Source organism: Synchytrium microbalum (assembly GCF_006535985.1).
Source record: "Synchytrium microbalum strain JEL517 chromosome Unknown SmJEL517_scf0006, whole genome shotgun sequence".
NCBI lineage: Eukaryota > Fungi > Chytridiomycota > Chytridiomycetes > Synchytriales > Synchytriaceae > Synchytrium > Synchytrium microbalum.
The window spans coordinates 105,999-125,647 of record NW_022158355.1 but is presented as its reverse complement, the minus strand read 5'-3'; the positions used below and the strand labels follow the sequence as shown (position 1 = coordinate 125,647).

The following is a 19,649-nucleotide window of genomic DNA, read 5'->3' as shown; positions in this document are numbered from 1 at the left end:
TTCGGTATCCCAATCTTTAACTTGTCCGCAAACCGTTGCGATGGCTCTGGTGATGCATCCGCTTTGGAAGCATTGCCATTATTAGACCGACTTGTCACAAATCCATTCTCCATACGTGGACTTATATTTCTGCTACCGCCTGGAGAAGATTCGTCTGATCCTGGAGCTTCGAGATCTCCACTATCTCTTCTTGAGGCTGATCGTAGGAGAGATATGTCTCCTACTTCTTTGAATTGGTCTAGATATTTGGTGTCTTTGCTCATTATAACATTGTCGATTAGCCCTGGAGGGATATGAAAGTTCTTGTTGCATGGGATGTTTCTTAGAAATTCGTCTTTGCGGTTGACTTACATGCTTGCAGGACATTCATAACTAGAGGAAACACAAACATGACAACAAACACTTCCAGCCGAGTGTCTTCTGGATACTCTAAAGGTCTTAGCAGTAGCGATGCTAACCCAGCCAAGAATGGGAAGACATCCAGCATGGCGACTACGGACAGCTTTACTAGCAGCCATGCAAACACAAACAGAGACAGCTGCTTAATCCATGCATTTACACGTGGAGGGTTTCCATAGACTCCACTTTTCATATCAGTTAGTCTCAGGTATGTTGCAATGTTGTTTAGCATCCGTAAATACAACCATAGGAAGCCTACGCCTATTGTTGTATCCACCAGTATCTAGATCAGTATATCTGAAAGTCAGCCAAGGGAAAAATATAGATAGCATCAACCTAAAAGATCTCACATTCAGAAAGTAAAAGACACAGGGGTTTGCTGAGAAGTCGCTGGTTGAACCACTGACTAACGCCAATGCGACATTAGCAATGTGGACTGCACTGGCGGCGATGGCCTGCTTTGACGTATCAAAGAACCTACATAGAGAATTGTAGTAAGAAAATGAATGTCGAGGGTGCCAAGATCCGTCATCCAAGACACCCGACACGGATCCAAAGCCTGCAATTGAGACCAACCATATTAGATAAGGCCGTCTAGGAGATTCACGATGCCTTTTATACAAAAGTGACGAGAAGGCTAAAGAAGCGAGCGATAGCTGCACGACCACAGCAAATGCTAGAAGAGAACAGCAGAGACGGGAAAGTCACTCAAAGTCCAGGGATTCCATAAAAATCATCAGATCTCTTCTTCTCTTTCACAATATAGGTTGCTTGGATGGCACTTGCGTAATTTTCATTATCGCTGCCCAACTTTTTTGATTTCGCACACGTTTTGTTCTTACCATCCATTAGTTGACAAGAGCTGCCAGTGGCAGTTATATGCATATCCATATTCTGCAGACACCGTGTCCCTCCTCCTCTATCAAAAAAGTCAATAGTCCCTCAATGTTGTTCGCGTCGTCAATTGTCAAAGAGGACAACACACTTTCTCAAAACAAGGCAAAGGAGACACTGGATTTACGTGATTTGATCAGATATTTAGGTATTTGCGTATTTGCTAGTAATGACCGTGTCTGAATACGTGTTTGCCACGTGTTTGATCTATATCTTTGCTTTAAGCAGCTGATTTACTGAACCATCTTTGCAGATTAGCATTCGAATAAGCTATGGAACAGGTGGATTATATAGAGATCCAGGCATATAGTAAAGAGGCTACTCAAGACATCTCGCTACTACGAAAGAGAAAAACTCATTGGAATGACACGTTATCGAAATATGTATCAGTCACCAAGAGATCAAGGACAACAGTAAATGGTGATGACAAGGATGATAAAATGGAAGAACGAAAGGTCATTCAATCGCATGCTGAACCAAGCTCCAATGTAACTCATGATCGGGTCATCTCTGATCTAGTCGTAACGTTGCTATCGTCAAATCACACGAGCCTGCCCATTTCACTGCCATTCTTACTCACTCTGTAAGTAGGGCAGCATCAGGATGACCATTTTGCATTGTTTTGCTGTCTTTCGGGACGATTGCTGTCTTTTCGAAAGATCCAAGTATTGCTAAACCTGAGCTTGACCCAACAATGCCAACACACACCGTCTCGTTTACGTATAGCCTCTTGCAACAAGAACAATCCTTGACTACTCAACCTGCTGCTACCTTTGTAGTAACAGAGGCACAAGTCACTCTCATCTTACAAAAGCTACGAGGTCAAGGAAGCGTCATACTTGACAGTGTCAAGTTAAATGATTCCGATACTGAGGATACTCTGATCATCGTTGATGCTGGCCGAACAAGGTACGTATTCATGCTTATAAGTGGTTGCAAGAGTAGTACCGAGAGTGTGGTCAAGTCAGAAGTTGTACGCCATATTTCCTGTTACCTGATTGTGATTTTTTGCCGGTTTACGTTCCTCTCCTACCAGCAACACGTCTTCTGCTCATCGCTCACACCCAATGTTTTTCAAAACATAGTCGTCATTTGCCTCTTCGACACGTCACAATCCCATCACCATCAAACAACAACAAGTCACCAAACATTCCAAGGCTCGACATCTGGACCGGCTCAAACCCTGATCTTAAGGAAGCCGAAGATCTACTCGCCAAGAAATCATTCCGTGAAACTCAAGTTGAATCGGTTTGGAGTGCCATTGATTATATGATCAACAAGCCTACTGCGAAATCGCAACTCGTTAATGAAAAGGTAAAAAATAATAATAATACTATGGAATCGCGTCATTTCAGTATTGTGGTGTATCTCCCTCATTCTCTCGTAATACCATGCAGTTATGAACTGTTATGTCTTGTTCTAACTGAACTAATCATCATCACACCAAACTCTAGTTGAAGGGCAAGGAGGATGTATCTTTCCGAGAATTTTGTGAATGGGGTTTACGAATTGAGTGTAGACGAAGATGTGCTCCTGGTGTCCATTGCTCAAAGGTATGTTTCCTTCTGGTAGAAAGGAAAACTTGCGAATGGCGAAAGTGGAGCTGAAAGCATGTTCCCAATCCACTCTCCGTGGTAGTGCCTCTTTTGCGCTCATCGCCAACACCTTTTTTGGTGCATACTAGCTACACTTTCGTCGAATCATGCTTCCTCAAACTGACATTAAGCTTGGTGATTGCTCATATCTGAATACCTGTCATCACATGGACAACTGCAAATTCGTTCACTATGAATTTGATGAGAATGTGAGGGGTGATATTGAGCGACCTCTTCCGGTAAGATTCTTGGACGTGCATGAATACTAATTTCTTTTGCTCATTCCCCTCACCTCGTTTCTTAGATTTTGAACGTTGGAAAGCCTGTAAGTTTTGTAGGGATCAGCGTTGTTGTTGGTGCTCTTCAAACTCGAGTCGTATGGAGTTACCAAGGTCGACTGGAGCTGAATCGTTCAAGACATCTCATAAAGTTTTTGTCCATATATAGCTGCCAGCTCAATGGATCAACTGTGATGTTCGACGACTGGACTACACCATTTTGGGTAAATTCTCAGTCATTATGGCCGATCCTCCTTGGGATATCCATATGCAAGTACGACAAAATGACGGTTTTTTGTACGTCGAAAACGACCTCAAACCACACATCGCTTGCTCACTTTTACAACCAGTTACCATATGGAACAATGACGGACGAAGAAATGAGAAGCATGCCAATCTCAGTCCTTCAAGATGAAGGCTTCATCTTCCTATGGGTTACAGGTCGAGCTATCGAACTAGGTCGAGAATGTCTGACGACATGGGGCTATGATCGTGTTGATGAATTGATCTGGGTCAAGACCAATCAATTACAGAAACTGATTCGAACTGGTCGGACTGGACATTGGTTTAATCACTCCAAGGAACATTGTATTATCGGTGTTAAGGGCAATCCCACATGGCATAATCCTGGTGTTGATACTGATGTTTTGGTTGCTGAGGTGAGTATCCTTGTATGTGAGGTTGTTTTTTTTCTGGTGTTTCGCCTCTTGCGTGTCAAGGGGCCTTGTTGTCTTAGTGACAGTCCTGAGACAAGAGCGGCCACGAGGACCAACACGTACAGCGACTTACGATTGGGCTCCTGCTCTAGGTTCGAGAGACATCATGGAAGCCTGATGAGATATACGGTCTGATTGATCGATTGTCACCTGGTACACGAAAACTCGAGATATTTGGAAGACAACACAATACTCGTGATGGTTGGATGACTCTTGGGAATCAGCTGGATGCTGTGAGGATTTATGAACCTGATGTCTTGGTATATTGAACGTTCTCATGTGATACTCGCGCTCGTCGAGCCCTCATAAGCTAGATCGTTAACAAAATCAATATATAATATTGTAGGAACGATACAACGCAGCATACCCAGATCACAAGGTTACTCTTTGCAAGCTTCCATACTAGTTGGCTTCACACGAACTGTATTCTCAAGAGACTAGTTTTACTTGACAAAGGCCGTTATTGAGCAGAAGATTTATCATTGCCATGATTGCCATGGTTGCGAGGATGGTGTCGTCAATGTCGACATGATCTTGATGTCTTCGTTTTGGCAAAATTCGAAACTTGCTTGCCAAGCATATACTCATAGCATGCGAGTCCATGCGTGAATACTACTCGCGCGACAACTATGATAGCTGGAACCATTGCGAGTGCCCCAAAAATGACTCCATTGTCATGTCCAAAACGGAATGACGTGGCGGTCGACACACATCATGTCAGTGTTATTTGGTGAACTTCTATGGTGAATTTATTTATTGTGAACAGTGTTATTTGGACTCATTTCCAGGGACATCAAAAACATTAAACTTTTGAATGTTGTTGCAGTTTCGCATCGCAAAACTATGTTCCCTATTTTGCAGACTACATATTAACTCTTCACTCGCATAGGCCTATAATTCAACCGGTCTTCAGTTGGCTTCATGAAACACACCAAACCAATTCAGCACCCCCACCCAATTCAGCAATCCCAACCACTCCATCCAAAGTTTCATGGACCAATTGAAGTTCCTGTTGTTTGCATATAGCACGAAGAGACCATTGCGTGGTTTGCTGCCCAAGCGTGAGATTTGTCTTTTCTTCCAAAACACAATTGAGGACACACACCTCACCAGTGGATGGGCACCTGGAAAGAACGTCCAATGTTGCTGATTACCATTATATATTGTGTGCCGGTGATGTTTAGCGAAGCAACTTACGAGCCTGATTCCCTTGATGTCAGGTATGTTTTGATGGAGCTTTGATATTTCTTGCCATTTCATTCCGTATACTCACTCTGCCTCCGATTATCAAATAGTTTTACGGCGTGCTGTATGCTGACAGGACTAGATAGAGTAAACCCATTCAAGAGTACGGGTCAAGTAGCCTTTCTGGATACAAGGGAATTACCTAATGCCAACTCTGCTCACGTCAAGCATTTTCAAAGTAAGAATGAGGTAAGAACAAGGCTTTTTGAAGTAAGCACTTAGCACTTAAATTGGCTCCAACTTCTAGGCGGATGATGCGGTGGACTCTTTTCCTTAAGTCTGGAGATATTTAGAACGCTTCTAAGGACAACAGTCTGGCAGGACTATTCTAGGATAAAAACTGCTAGGACTATTTGTAATGGTAACGAACTCTGTTATATATTTTGAACGCGGAAATGGACATCTATAGTATCGCTCTTACAATACAATATTTCGGTTTCCAAGCTACGGAATTCTTGTCTGATCTATGGTCTATGGATCCGTTCACGTCCCTCTACTACCCGATTCTTACGCCTTCTAAGATTCACCTTCGAAAAGCAGTAACGCAGACAAAACTGGGTAATTTGGATGCGTCGGAAAAGGGCCAAAGCAGGAACATATAGACAATATTCTATTGTTTCCTATGACCTTCGCAGAGGCTATACCTCGTGAATACCGTCGAGTTCTCCACTACCGTAAGGAACGACAACAGCGCCTTCAGCTATAGAAGGCAAGAGCGAAGCAACCCAGCGTGGGGGAGCATCTCAAATGTCATGGTAAGTAATCCATCCATAGGCACAGCCAGTTCAATTTGCTTGAAACGTTGCAAGAGCTTCGAGTTTCGCTTTCTTATCGCATTTCTGTGCTAACTACATCGTTGGGGGGTAATAGGGCCATTTACGGCTTCACCATCGATCAAAATCAAAGCCTGGATGACTTCTCTCTTTGCTTGAGTGTCTTCGGACTCCCATTCCACGACATCAAACTCAAGATCAACACTTTTGTCATCTTGTCGTTTCTTCAAATAATTGTCATATTGATGGTTCTAGTCTGCAGAGCCTTTACTAAACTTTGGCTCGCTTAGCACTGTCATTCAACTGGCCTTCGGTTGGGTTCATGAAACACCTCAAAACCGTTCAGCACCCCCACCCAAATCAAAAACTCGAGTGAACTCACTCCCAACTCACTCCATCCGAAGTTTCATGAGCCAACCGAAGTTCCGGTGGGTTGTTTATACCACGACGAGACCTTTGCATGGATTGCTTCTCAAGCTTGAGATTTTTCTTCTCTTCAAAAGAAAACTTAAGGACACGCACCTCACCAGTGGATGAGCACCTGGGAAGAGCGTCAGACTACCAGGCCCGAGGTGCGCCAGGGATGGTTTGGCGAAGCAGCTTACAAGTCTGATTCCCTCGCTGTCAGGTAGAACTTTTGCATTTTCAGCTATTTCATTGCGATTAGGTTGCACAGTTGCTCTCCCTTTACTAGTTGTGACGGCCTGCTGCATTGCTGACAAGACTGGAGTAGACCCATTCACAACTGACGGATCAAGGGGCCTTTTTGGATGCAAGGGAATGTAGGTGACGTCGGCTCTGCTTACGTCAAGAACCTTTTGCGTCGGGATGAGGTAAGAACAAGCTGGTGCGAGTTCAGTACTTGATCTGACAAAAAACTTTAATCGACCAGCTTATGGACATTGGTGCTGCTTCTCTCTCAAGCCTACGAGAGATCCCCCTTGCAAGGGCAGATGGGTTGCAGGACTACTTAGGAATGAGGCTTGCTTGGACTGTTGTGACGAATTCAGCTTCTTAGTTGGCCTTTGAAATAGATATAAAGTTACCCCAATTCTTGCTCAAGTCCTAATTCTGAAGAACGGTATAAAATGATAAGAGTTCTTATATGAATCTTCCGGGACGTTCCATGACACGTGTTGACACTTGCTTCGCTTTTTTGGACTTGATGTACTCGCTATTGTTGGCTTCGCACGTGTTGGACTCTTGTCGTTGCTGCTATTGGTGTTGTCGCCTACTCATTGCATGGCACTATTGCCAAGTCATCTTCTTTCCGCAAAGTAAGAGAACATCCAGATCACGTCCCGCTTTTGACAATGATGAATCTTCTACTCAATTTCGGCCATTGTCAAGTTTAGACTTTTTTGAATACTGTAAGTGTGATGCCAACAAATATGGAACCTTGCAACGTGTAACCTAGTGCAACCTAGGGATCTGGATATGCTGAATTCTATCATTTCTACATCATTCGGTTGGGGTTTGTTAACGGTCCACTTCATGAGGTGGAAAGGACGTGCACAACATGCTTACCACAACATCAGGTTCTTTCTACTAACAGCACCCAGTCGATTCCCAAGAGCCAACCAATTCAACCTTCACTAGAGCTGTTCACCACCAGGAGTGTCCACTTTTTGAATATTTAGAGCTTTGTAAGACTCCGACAGCATCCTCATGATTTCACCATGGGATGCTCCACCATTCTGCTCTCTGGTGGCTTTGAAGTGGTCCTGCAATTTTTGAGTTCGTACGTTTTCTTTTAGCTTCGTATCATGGTAATACGTGAAGTCGTGAGTCTCGATCGTTACCTTGACATGCAAAGCAAACTTTGAAGGTGCTCTGGGAGTCCCGTCCTTTTTGGTATCAGACTGCCTTGCCAACAATATCAGCCTGGAGTTACAAACTCCGCAAGCTTGTTTGGTCGTGTCAATAGATTTGGAATGTCGACAATATCTAAAAACGAAGCTAACGCTGTAAGAAAACAAGCAGTGCAATGCAGTGACATGACAATAATGCTTCGCTTTTTTTGTTCTTAACAGCTCCAACCAACCTCAACAAAACTTACACTTTACAGCACAAGGAGTTCGTGCATTGATAATGAAACTTGTAGGAAATCTCGTAAGAATGAAGTGTCGTAACTTCAATGTCAGCATACTGTCGTTCCGCTCGAGTGCCCCATTTCTTGAATACTCCTCCGTGAGGAGGTTTATTCGAGGCATCGACTATCCAGGACGCCGCATGACATAGCTCGTGAATGAGAGTATTTCGTAGCTTGTATTCCTCATCGATAACTTTACTCGATAATTCAATTCTAGCCAACCGAACGACTTCTCCGTTTCGCATTTCCCTAATGTAAGGTGTGATATCGTCAGAGGCCTGCATGGTACTTCATCAAGTTTTGAATAGCAGGACTGAAGTTCAAAGAAGACACGTTCACAAACGTACTGCCTAGTCCAAGTCCTTCCAGCTGTCTTGTTCAACTTAACAGACCACGTGATTGCCACATCGTTGAGACGGTTTCCAAAGACTCGAGTATTGAATTCTGCATACAAACTTTGAGCCATAGATTCACGGGTCTGTTTGAACTTCTTTGATGCTGGTGTTGCACTAGGAAGTTTGGCTAAAAACAGGAAGGCCACTTTGTTGTTGTTTGAGACAATGTTAATCAAGTGCACACGTTACATACGTGTAGCTCTCATCAAAGGGGTCGAGACAGTATGTTTCAAGTCTGGTGACCAAGCTTTTTTGGTAACAGGACGAGTACTGCTCGGTTCACTAAAACACAAAATGTGTCAAACGGATGTGGCGATAGAAATTGAAAGGCACCGTGCAAACCACATACAAGTGTAAGTATCCATCAGAATTCTCATCCTGATTCTCCTTGTCTTCAACATCATCACAGTTCTTTACAACTGCTTTGCCCTTAACATCACGACCAACTATACGCACATTAACCTCCTCCTCGTCATCATCTGAGTCATCTAGATTAACAGCATATACCGGTTTTGGCACCCTTCTCGAAATCACTTTCACAGACTCTTCGGATTCACTAGACGAATCATGAATGACAAAAGGTTCACGATGCACTGGTTGTAATGGTGCTGGGTTTAATGGACGAATGTGAGTTTTGGATGGTGGTTGAGAGTGTGACAAGACAAGTACTTCGTCTTCATCATCCTCCGAGATGATGGCACGTTTACTCTTCTGTGGACGTTTTTTATATAATGCTGGTGATGGTCCTTCGTCCTGTTCTACCAAACTAACGTACTGGTCGTCACGGGGATCTGGAGAGGTTGAATTTTGACAATTTATAAGGTCTACTCGTGCTTTATGAGGGGAATTTACTTCTTCGTCGTCTTCTGCGTCGGCTTCTTCATCTTCATCAGAGGAAACGACGACTCTCCTTCGAGCTGCAGGTGTACCTCTACGTCCAAACAACTTTATAGGCGATTCCTCCTCACTTTCTGCCCCTCTAGTTGGCGTTTCAGAAGGATTCGCTCCTGTTTCTATGGTATCGTCATCGCCATCATCGAGTTGATTTATAGGATCTACATCACTTTCATTATGTGCTGAATTTAAATCAGGCTCTTGATTTAGATCAGATACTTCCGATGAAGGATCTGACTGCTGCTGTGATTCATCTTGTTGTGTCTCATCTTCATCTACTTCAGGACCATGCTGCTCATCATCATCCGTTACACGTAAATCCTCCGATATCTGCAGATGTTCGAAACCAAGTTCTTCATAATCATTCTGATAATGATAGTCATCATTTAACCCTCCATCAACATCATTATACACTGGGGTAACTTGAATCGATTGCTGAGGCGATGATGCATGTTCAGATGGTGTGGTATAAGCCGATGACGTAGGAGATACAGATATCTTACGTGGATCTGTAGGCGACGGCGAAGAATCGATGATATTTCCGGGAGTACAGTATGGCGTTGCTGTGACAGTGACTGTAGGTAAATCACGACGGCGTATGGGTTGAGGAGGCGTGATGGTACTCGTAGCGATATTGGCGGTAGTATGATGAGATGTAGTTCCTATCTTGAATGGACCTTCTTCCCAAACTTGCTTAACCAGTCGTTTTCGAGGTGTTTTGCGCTTCGTTACGAACGAATCTAGTAGATAATTAGCAGCAAAACATGTCAAAATATTGCATAAAATCATAATGAACGTGGTTTCCTCCAGATCAAACGAACAAATAATGTTCAATCACATTCACCATCAAAACCCAAATGTTGATTTGCAGACAATGGCTGCAACGTTTCGAATCCTTCATCTAAATCATCACCAACAAGTCCACCAGAAGCTATAGCGCCTTGACTTGGCTCTTCGTTCGTAGCTGTACCAACTTTGTCGTCATCGTCTTCCTCGTCGAAAGCTTTCACTTTCTGATATATGGAAAGCCTGCGTCTTACGGGAGCATCCGATAGTGGGATCAATTGTGTTTCGCTCATTATGGCAGTCTCCCCGTCCTCTTCGTCCCCAGAAAGCATTGGATCAAGCGAAGTGAAGTGTGTTTGCTTAGGGTGTTTTGGACGGTTAGGTTTAAGCAAAACCGAATAACAACACTAAAATACGAGGCAGAACGCCGTACACTGAATGCTGAAGCTTATATTATGAATATTACGTGTACTAATCTTGCATCGCGAGGTTCTAAATAATATACGAGTGCTAATGCTACAAATCATGGCCAACCAGACCCTTCACCAGCTGTTGTGATAGTCACATTATTCTCATCACTTGGTGGTGTTAACTGACTCATTTGAGTACCAGGCCCAAACAAATCAATTTGAGCTGGTGTTCTCTTCACAGAAGGTTTCTTTTTTCGCGCAGCCTTCTCTTCAAATGCTCCATGACACAGCGAGGCAATGTCATCATCGTTCGAGACGCCTGCCTGTACTAGGTCGAGAAGTTCCATTGGCACTACTACACCAGAGTCATATTCTATTGATTTGGTAGTTGATATGCCAAACAAAAGAGAGCCAAATGGTGAATAATGTAGCAGGCACTTACTTTTGCAATGATCATTAATCACTCGTGACCATAAACGTGAACGAGAAAGCAAGCCTGCATTTCCAAGCACAAACAAGTGACGTTTTGCTCGAGTAAGCGCAACATTGACTCTCCTAAACATGCTCATTGTCAGATATCATTGTTTCAAAACTTGCAAAGACTATTGGTATCACCTCGTTTCATCAATGAATCCAATATTCTCAGTCCTGACTGTTGAGAGTATGATGACTGACTTCTCAGCCCCTTGGAACGCATCAACGGTGGATACCTGGACAGGACTCTTTCTCGATCCACCTCGCAAAGCTGTATCAATGCTGTCAGCTTGACCCTTGTCTATCATATGAAGAATTTCAGCAAGTTTGAGGGAAAACAGATTATTGTACAGAAAAAAAGTCAAGCGCAAGAGATCGAATGCGAAACTTACACAAACAAATCACACCAATCTCCGCAGCAGGAATCCTTCGCTTCAACAATGCATTGACCAATCGTACAGCAACATCACATTCTTTCGGATTACAGTACGTCCCACCTCGTTGGTGTTCTTCATTTCCATTTTCTACATCAACAAACGCCAAAGTCGGTAGTCCTTCAATCAAAGGCGTCAGATCTTCCTCTGTACATCCATTGATTAACGTGTTGCCATAAAAGAGTTCATTGGCGATACTGGAAATGCGAGGATGACACTATAAAATAAGGGCAATGTTAAAACTGACAGAGACTTCTCCAGAACAAAAAATATGCATGTAGTATACATAATATGCATACTCGATATTGCACTCGAAGCCGAATCGGTTTCATTCCTATGTCTGCAAGGCGTTCAAACATTGTTCGACCAAGACCAGTAGAAATGGCTGATTCTGAATTCAGTGTTGGTGGCAATTGCTTTGGATCGCCAACCAATATCTAGAAGCAATGACTGTAAATGAAATGTATCCAGTAAAAAAAGCGCCCGAGCACATATGACCTACAGCCTTGGAGCAGTTGAATTGCTTTATGGGACACAACGATAGAGGTTCCGGAATTTGACTGCTTTCATCCAATATGACAATATCAAACTCTTTCTACAAGTAGCGCGAAAAAAATGAAAAATTATAAAGGCGTACCAAACTTCCAAACAGGAAATACACTCACATCCTTGACGGCTTCAAAGCTGGTAGCTATACATGTTATACCCATCAAGAAGGCAGAATTTATAGCTTCTCTGCCTTTGTCTGATTTGAATCGCGCAATGGCCTTTTTAACATCACGATCATCTCCTTCGCCATCATTATCATCACCGTCTCCTCCTTCATCATGTCTTGAAACGAGCTCTTTAATCTCTAAATGTTGCTCGCTCCAAGTTAGACAGATCGAGGAAAGAAAGATTAGTCGTGAGGCTTTAATGCACAAACCTTCTTGTGACGGCTTGACTTGACCAGCAAATGGCAAAAGCTTTTTTGAAATCCTTTTCAGACTACCAACACGTACAAAGTCTCTAAACCCGAGTTTCAAAAGGCCTAGTAGTACTCGATCGACGGCAACTAAACCTCAAACGTCAGAAAGTATTTGCAGAGAACAGGAAAAAACTAACGCAGACGGAAGCCATGCCAGAAATCGCTCACCATTTGTCATTGACGCAAAGGCTACTCGAAACTTCTCTTTTGACGTCATCTCCTTGGTTGTCAGACCAGCATCCGCGACTCGTTTCAAAAAGATAATCAACACCATCAACAAGAAACTCTTGCCGGATCCAAATACACCATGTACTAGAGTGACATGGGATCCACCAGAGACACTAGCAGCAAAAGCATTCAATACCGCAGTTTGATCGGCGTTCAATTTATATTCCTTGCCCACGTCGTCTCTGATTTTTAGAAATTTGGGCATTTCACGATTTATAATCAGCGAAGAGTTCATGGCAGGGCTCACAAACCCATTGGTTGATGAGCCGGCGCGAGTCAATGGTCCTTTTGTTGAGGCAGTAGTAGTTTGCTTGCCGTCCAGTAGATATGGAATCAAACGGCCTCTGGCCTTCGATTCAAGGTTCTGGATCATGATGTCTTCGGAGCTGGCTTCACATAATCGTATGGCGTAGAGTGCTCTTTCGCCTGAAGAGACTGAAGCTATTGTTGAGGCAATTCTTAGATCCTCAGGAGAGTATGGCACCAGCTGTTGAAAGATGAATTGTGAGATTCAGCGATTTGTTTTGCTTGAGAGTTATTCGTACTCACGTCTAATGACATATTTGACAATCCATAAAAGAATGTCTTGGCAAAAAAGGTTTCGTCCTTGATAAAGTCGATAGAGTTCGAGACCACCCAAATGGTGCCTATTACATTTCATATTCAGCGTAACGGCGACAGCGAGAAAAAAATTGTGAATTGATGTTAACATGCCTTTGGAGTAAGCTGCATTTGGTTCCTTTCTTGAGACACCCAACACGAAATGAGCTTCGTTCGCTGGACGACCTCCCTGTCCTCCTGCGAATGACGGCAGAGACCGGCGTCTACGGATTAATCTTGTGAGATAGTGATATGACTCGTATTGTGAAAAGACACTTACTCAAGAGAGCATCTTGCGTATATTGGAGTTCCTGACTTCTCAACTGATTTGACCAAATCATCACCACGATGAGATGCAACAGCCTTGCGAAAAGCGACAGCAATGTTGGATATTTGAATCTAGACAAAACACAACGAAAGTTTCAGCCTATATAGATATTTCTGTATGAGATGGGAAAGTGGAAAGCTCATCACTTTACTTGCAAACATTCCGTGATTGCATTGACAAAGGCAGTGCGATATTGGTCCTTGTTGGCAAACCGTGTTGGAATATCCGACACACGTAATAATCTACGCTGACCCATTTTTTGACATTCTAGAGCACATAAAGATAACGTTTGTGCCTGGAATATTGAGTACGACTCGGAATAGGTTTAACAACACACTCACCTTCTGCGGTCGGAAAGCGTAAGAACCGAGAGTTTGGTGGTATCATGGGTGTCCTACTCGGAAACGAGGTGAGTAATTATATTAAGCGTTAACCCCTTTATTTGTGCTTACACAATCACAGGACTTGATACCACTTCTCCTGGTACCACAACACCAATTTCTGGCAGTCCCTGTGCTAGGTCCACTTCCTGATCAAACTCATTCATTTCAAATTCAAGTTCAGGCATTTCCAACATATCAGAGCCCCCATCAACATAATCATCACTATTACTATAGTTGTCATTGATGGGGTGCAATACAGCTTGATAGAAGTCTTTACTTGTACCGACACCTTGCAATTCCAGAATACGAGGTGGTGGTTGCTGCTGTCCATCTACCTGATTGGCAGCACCTTCAACCACATTATCAAGATCTAGACCAAAGACTTCTAAATCGAAATTCCAATCCATTAATTTATCGTCCAAGCCAGCTTCGATAAGAGGTGCTGCTGGTGGTAGATTATTTTTCAAATCTCGTAAAGCAGCATTTAATGGGCTTTCAATTACTTGCTGTTTAATGTCAGATGGAAGATCAAGGCCAAACCCAAAAGTTCGAACAACTGGTGGATTTGATGGTCTTGCTATGTTATCTCTAGTGTCGTACTGTTTGGTGTCAACTCGAGGTACTGGTTTCTGTTGGTTTGTGATGGTTGGCTGCAATACTCTGAGACGGCTATCTATCATTTTCTCCTTCAACTTCATCAATGCTTCGGTAGCCGTCAGCTTGAGTCCATTTATATGAGGTTCAACAGGATTATTATTTACACCAACTGATTGCTCCATCATTCCGAGGTTTCGTTTCGGTGATACTCGAGCTGGCGTACTACCAAAGTCGAGTATAGCATCCAGATCGTCCATAGGATCATCAACCAAATAGCCAATAATAGATGCAGGTGGAACGGGTCTAACTAGTGTGGATTCACGTCCTTGGACTACTGGTGCTTCCGACCGAGTGACTGGTACTGGTGTTTCTACTACCGTATCAACTAGCGGTGGACGACTGAATTCAGCCATAATCTCAGCCATGGTCTTTGTCTTTTTGGCGGGAGGTGGTCCATCAACAAGAGCCTCCTGCCCTGTACTTGTTTTCACATTCTGGAAGTCTGTGTTTGACGTAGACACGGGATTAGACGCTGACACGGGTGCTAGACGTGATAAACCAGGGTGTCGCCGTGCTAATGGAATTGGTAGGGTTGGAGGACTTGGCTGGCAAGGTTGATCTACAGTCACTGCAGCAACTACAAACGGAGATGCCGTTGGTGCCGGCGCTAGTGGAGGAGGCTGTAGATCCTCACGATCAGCACGAGCTGATGAAGGCTGATTTGCATCTGGCGAGACACGTGGAGTAGTTCGTGGTCGACCTGCAAGAACTTTTCGAATAATGGGAGCATGAGCTGTTACGACCTAAGGTGTAAGCAAACTTCAATAAACGAGAGCGGTAACCAAAATTTGTGAAACGTTCCAAGATATTTACAGGTGGCTCTACAGGCTTCCCATCAGCCGAAAGAGCCTTTTCAACTTCAACAAGGAATCGATCAAACTGAACTTCAGCTCCCGATTCGAACGAGATTGATGCGTTTACAAATAGACTAGGGAATGATGGAAATATTAGGAGAATATCAAGCGTAGTACTATCAATATCGAGCTGTCTTTTTACCTGTCGAGTTTGATCTTCCTGTCATCATAAAGTACTGCCCTTGATGAATCCACTGTGATGATGCCATCATTCCAAGTCTTGCGCTTCTTCTACGAGATATGTAATATAACATTAAATCAATAAAGAGAAATTAGCACTTTATGCATCTGAATCCTGTCAAGATCAAGCTAAAACTATTGCGAAAACTCCAACCAGAAACTTACATCCTTGTACATGTTGGAACACCACAGAACTTGATAGGAAGTCATGGCGCTCTCCTGAGATATGATTAGATGGGACTTTCTCGTTCTTCCGTCTGTTACTAGTGTTGAGCTTCATTCAATAGCGGGTGTGTATCATTGTCGAATTGAGCCCAGTATTCAAGCTTACGCGGTTAACACGTTTATACGATCACAGGGAACTATGTATAATGCAAATTACAGACTACAGAGATCTTAAATCTTACATAACTACAAACACGTTGTCCGTTTATCCTTATTATTACCTAGTCATCATCATCATAGTCATCATCATCGTCAACTTTAGCCTTACGCGATCGTGCTGGTGGTTTCTTGGCCGCCACTCGAGGGGAAGCTTGCTTGCCCTTAGTCTTCTTCTTTTTCGATGTTACAGTCTCCACAGATACGTCAATCGAAACGTCAGACTGCCGTTTCTGTTTATCTAGCAGTAGATGACCAACGTCAGTACTCGAAAGATCATTTCACGATACCAAAACAACAATCAGTTTTGTGTGTGTGATTTACTTCGTGATGTCTCGGCAGCAGGTTGCTCAACAGAAGCACGTTGTTCAGTAGCAGTAGGAGTTGGTATAGTATTTGAGCCAGTGTTGGCAGAGCTGGAAGCGGTCAGGACTATTGTGTCATATTAGTAACTTTCTGACAGCTTGAACATAAAAGTGTTAAATTCAACTTACGTGGACCGACTTCTGGAGCAAATCCTGGCAAAGGGTCGAAAGAGAAGGACATTTGTAATTGACGAGCTTGATACTCTCGCAGCGTTTGAGCATACATTTGCAACGACTCTACAGAAAGTGTCGGATGTTTTAGCCAACATGTCTCAAATCCAATGAGGGTTGCGACGCTTACGTATGGGTCCACTTGACGAGTTAAGGTTGAAATTTATCAGCTCTCGCATCTGTCCTACAACTTCGGCAATCTACACCGGAACAGTGTTAGCGTCAAAGTAACTTCAGTATGCTCTTCAATCCTTCACACCTCTAAACATCGCATCGTCCGGACTGTAATGCCAAATTCATTCACAGGTGAATCTGGTAGTGGTTTCTGACCCGTTGCACTTCCTTGTTGATTTGGGCGAACACCGGGCTTCTGCGGCAGCTGTGACCGTTGCCGGTCATTGTCTTGGGGATCAGTTTCAGGGGCAACAAGAGCCCGTGGAATGTATTCAATATGTTTTGTCGTTATAAACTCGAATGTCTCAATCTTGACCTTGTCATTAAAGACAACTCGTAGTCGGCCCGCGGCGAATAACTAATGTTTTATAATATGTTAGCTCCCTCCAACTAGGCAAGGGACGAGGTAGACTCACCTGGACTCCATTGTCAAAATGATATATGATGGATGCTCTTGGAGCTTCCACTATAGATCCGGAATGCGGCGGAGGAGTAGTGGATTCACGAACCTGCTCCACCACTAGCTGAATGTGGCCCACTCCCGATTCTGAATTTACTTGAAAATACCTTGGAAGTATGGCTACTCCCATGTCTACCAGGGATGAATAAGGAATCAGCGAATAATGAATATCGAAAATTCGTGAGCTGCAGAAGTGTACCAAAATTTCGGGCCTCCCTATGCTGTGAATTCCACAACGTGTACTTGAGTATTCCAGTTGGCGAGTAAAACTCATTTACAAACATCTTCCAATAATTTATATTCGTCTTGTGCTATTTGAAAATGCAGGCATCAATCTAAAGTGATCTAGAATTACTGACAAAACCTCTTACTTCTGGTGGTGGGTTGAGGAATTCTGAATAATGTAATAGTCTAGATAGCCCCGATTGCGGTGAGTTCGTTGATCTAATAGAAAACACACGCTCAGCCGTCGTTTGCACTGTCGGGCAACAACTTACAAACAGCACTCACGGAATGTACGAGTTCGAAGCAGTTCTTGCAATTATCGGATCATCGAGAGGTGGTGTAGGTGCTTGCACCGGGCTCATATACGAGTGTGGTATCTGCTGCTGAGGATATGTCGGTGCTCCCTGTGGCAGAAAAGCCTGTGATGAGGTCGCCATGTGTGGTTGTTGTGAAGGAATATGGACTTGTTGCTGCTGTTGAGGTTGAGGAGAATAGATAGACGGGCTAACTATACTCTGGTGGTTCATACTGAGAGACCGTGTTATAATCTGGGGAGGGACCATATGATTTGGCCTGTCCGTATACGCCTGGACTTGATACATTGTCTGCTGAGGTTGCACGGTTGATGTTTGGGGAAGAAACGGTGCCTGTGCTGTAAATCCAGGTATAGTGGGAGCCATTCCTCCATGATTCTGCTGCATCTGCATGTAAGGACTGCCATTGTAAGGTGGTGGGCGTTGGGCACTGTAAATTTGTTGTTGGTGCGTTTGTTGGCCATTGTATTGTTGCTGGCCTGGCGCTGAAGCCATACAGCACCGTTAAGGGATGTGAAAGACGACTATAATATATCGTCCAACTCTCCTGTAACTTGCTCGATTGGTCCGCGGTGTGAAAAACAAAAAATGAAATTTTGGATCGTTGTCTTGGACTATTTTGCACGCGTTTTGACCTGGAACGGCTGAGCAGTGGTCGACACACGCAACTGGCCGACTAGACTTATCCAAATTACAAGTTAGAGATAGCGAGGACCCGGATATCGTTCCTCACGGCAGGAACTGGACGCGAAACAAAGGCAGTACAATGTGTTGCCAGATCCCAGCATCATTGAACCCTTGCATCTGCTACTATAGTTCGTGATACTGAATTTACTAGTGAATAATACGACGTCGGTTAAAAACTAGATATTTTTTACGATGATTCTTGAATCCAATTGATAATGTCCTCAATACCGCTAATCTCGTCTTCTGTACCAGCTAGGCATGACTTGACAAATGTAATGTCGCTCGGTACGTGATCAAACTTGAACGCCTCATTGTCAAACCCCAAATACACTTCTTCTTGTCCACCACTATCCTGTTTATCCAAGGCTGCTGCTCTGGTTGCTCGAAGCTTGTCTCTACATAAAAATGATTTGTGTTAGCAAACGATTCATATCGCTGTGGATCTCATGAGTTTTACATTTCCGTTTCCAGCAACGTTCGAATCTTGCCCTCAGAAGCAGCCAGCAAATGATCCGACTTGTTGCAAACCACAAGTATAGGTATCGGTTTGGGTACCGTAGCATGTCGATTTGCCAATATATCATATAAATATTCAGCGGATCTTCGTACTTGTTGTGTAATCGTCGAAGAATCCACTACAAAAATGATTGCTCGTGCGATCGGTAGGAATTCTGCAAACCTGTACCGTAACTTTTCGTGGCCTGGCACATCTACAATGTGGATTGGTGCATTTGCCTTGTCGGCATTCTAAGTTTGATAAAAACGTCTCGTTGGCACCTTGCGATTTTGGAATATTGCGATGCCAAACCTCCGTGTGTAAGGCAAAAAGCCCTTCGTTTTCTTGCATTGATGTATGCGTAGGTTTTATTCTTCCATATCGTAACTAGGCGAGTTAGTACAATGCGTATATCAGTGGATCATCACAAAATGTTAACAACAAATGTCTGCGAGTTTGTTGCAACGTACACGAAGGTATAGGGTAGTTTTGCCAGCATCTGAGAGGCCAGTGATCAGGAATGTGTCTCTGCGACTGGTAGCCTTCCTGAAATAGCTCAATATCACAACTAGCACAGTGGGTGGAAATGGTCAACAAACATTCCGTGCAAGTTTCGACGAGATTGCCTTACCAATCGTGACAGCAAGTACGGCAACCAACACAAATATGAGTGCCGAATCGAGGTATACGTCTCCCAGGATCATCGTAATGCTGATACGGCGCAAATGGCGTCAAAAGTTCAATTCGAATTATCAAACGCACATTTACAAACGACAACGCAGGTTTCAGCGTGA

At 43.6% G+C, this 19,649-nt stretch overlaps 4 protein-coding genes across 4 annotated transcripts; 1 reads left to right on the top strand and 3 right to left on the bottom strand.

Moving 5' to 3' along the window:
* Nucleotides 1–1,565: 1,565 nt before the first annotated feature.
* SmJEL517_g01697 (uncharacterized protein) lies at nucleotides 1,566–5,404 on the top strand (the record flags this gene model as incomplete). Its single annotated transcript, XM_031167625.1, has 13 exons — nucleotides 1,566–1,876; nucleotides 2,020–2,202; nucleotides 2,379–2,607; nucleotides 2,748–2,846; nucleotides 2,978–3,127; nucleotides 3,193–3,213; nucleotides 3,336–3,440; nucleotides 3,517–3,825; nucleotides 3,975–4,142; nucleotides 4,909–4,943; nucleotides 5,067–5,102; nucleotides 5,178–5,316; nucleotides 5,375–5,404. 13 exons carry the CDS (start codon nucleotides 1,566–1,568, stop codon nucleotides 5,402–5,404), a joined length of 1,815 nt encoding a protein of 604 aa, XP_031026253.1.
* A 2,091-nt stretch (nucleotides 5,405–7,495) lies between these two features.
* On the bottom strand, nucleotides 7,496–10,360 carry SmJEL517_g01696 (uncharacterized protein; the record flags this gene model as incomplete). The annotated part of the gene is made up of 7 exons (XM_031167624.1): nucleotides 7,496–7,624; nucleotides 7,703–7,784; nucleotides 7,960–8,241; nucleotides 8,340–8,514; nucleotides 8,581–8,669; nucleotides 8,737–10,021; nucleotides 10,126–10,360. 7 exons carry the CDS (start codon nucleotides 10,358–10,360, stop codon nucleotides 7,496–7,498), a joined length of 2,277 nt encoding a protein of 758 aa, XP_031026254.1.
* Nucleotides 10,361–10,590: 230 nt separating this feature from the next.
* Nucleotides 10,591–15,759, bottom strand: SmJEL517_g01695 (uncharacterized protein; the record flags this gene model as incomplete). Its single annotated transcript, XM_031167623.1, has 18 exons — nucleotides 10,591–10,850; nucleotides 10,920–11,032; nucleotides 11,093–11,252; nucleotides 11,344–11,602; nucleotides 11,685–11,822; nucleotides 11,888–11,980; nucleotides 12,051–12,238; nucleotides 12,311–12,439; nucleotides 12,521–13,067; nucleotides 13,130–13,227; nucleotides 13,334–13,404; nucleotides 13,461–13,579; nucleotides 13,660–13,775; nucleotides 13,850–13,902; nucleotides 13,961–15,291; nucleotides 15,362–15,476; nucleotides 15,545–15,633; nucleotides 15,748–15,759. 18 exons carry the CDS (start codon nucleotides 15,757–15,759, stop codon nucleotides 10,591–10,593), a joined length of 3,891 nt encoding a protein of 1,296 aa, XP_031026251.1.
* Nucleotides 15,760–18,546: 2,787 nt separating this feature from the next.
* Nucleotides 18,547–19,559, bottom strand: SmJEL517_g01694 (uncharacterized protein; the record flags this gene model as incomplete). The annotated part of the gene is made up of 5 exons (XM_031167622.1): nucleotides 18,547–18,754; nucleotides 18,817–19,106; nucleotides 19,168–19,242; nucleotides 19,326–19,423; nucleotides 19,487–19,559. The coding sequence occupies 5 exons, from the start codon at nucleotides 19,557–19,559 to the stop codon at nucleotides 18,547–18,549; spliced, it is 744 nt and encodes a 247-aa protein (XP_031026252.1).
* Nucleotides 19,560–19,649: the final 90 nt, after the last annotated feature.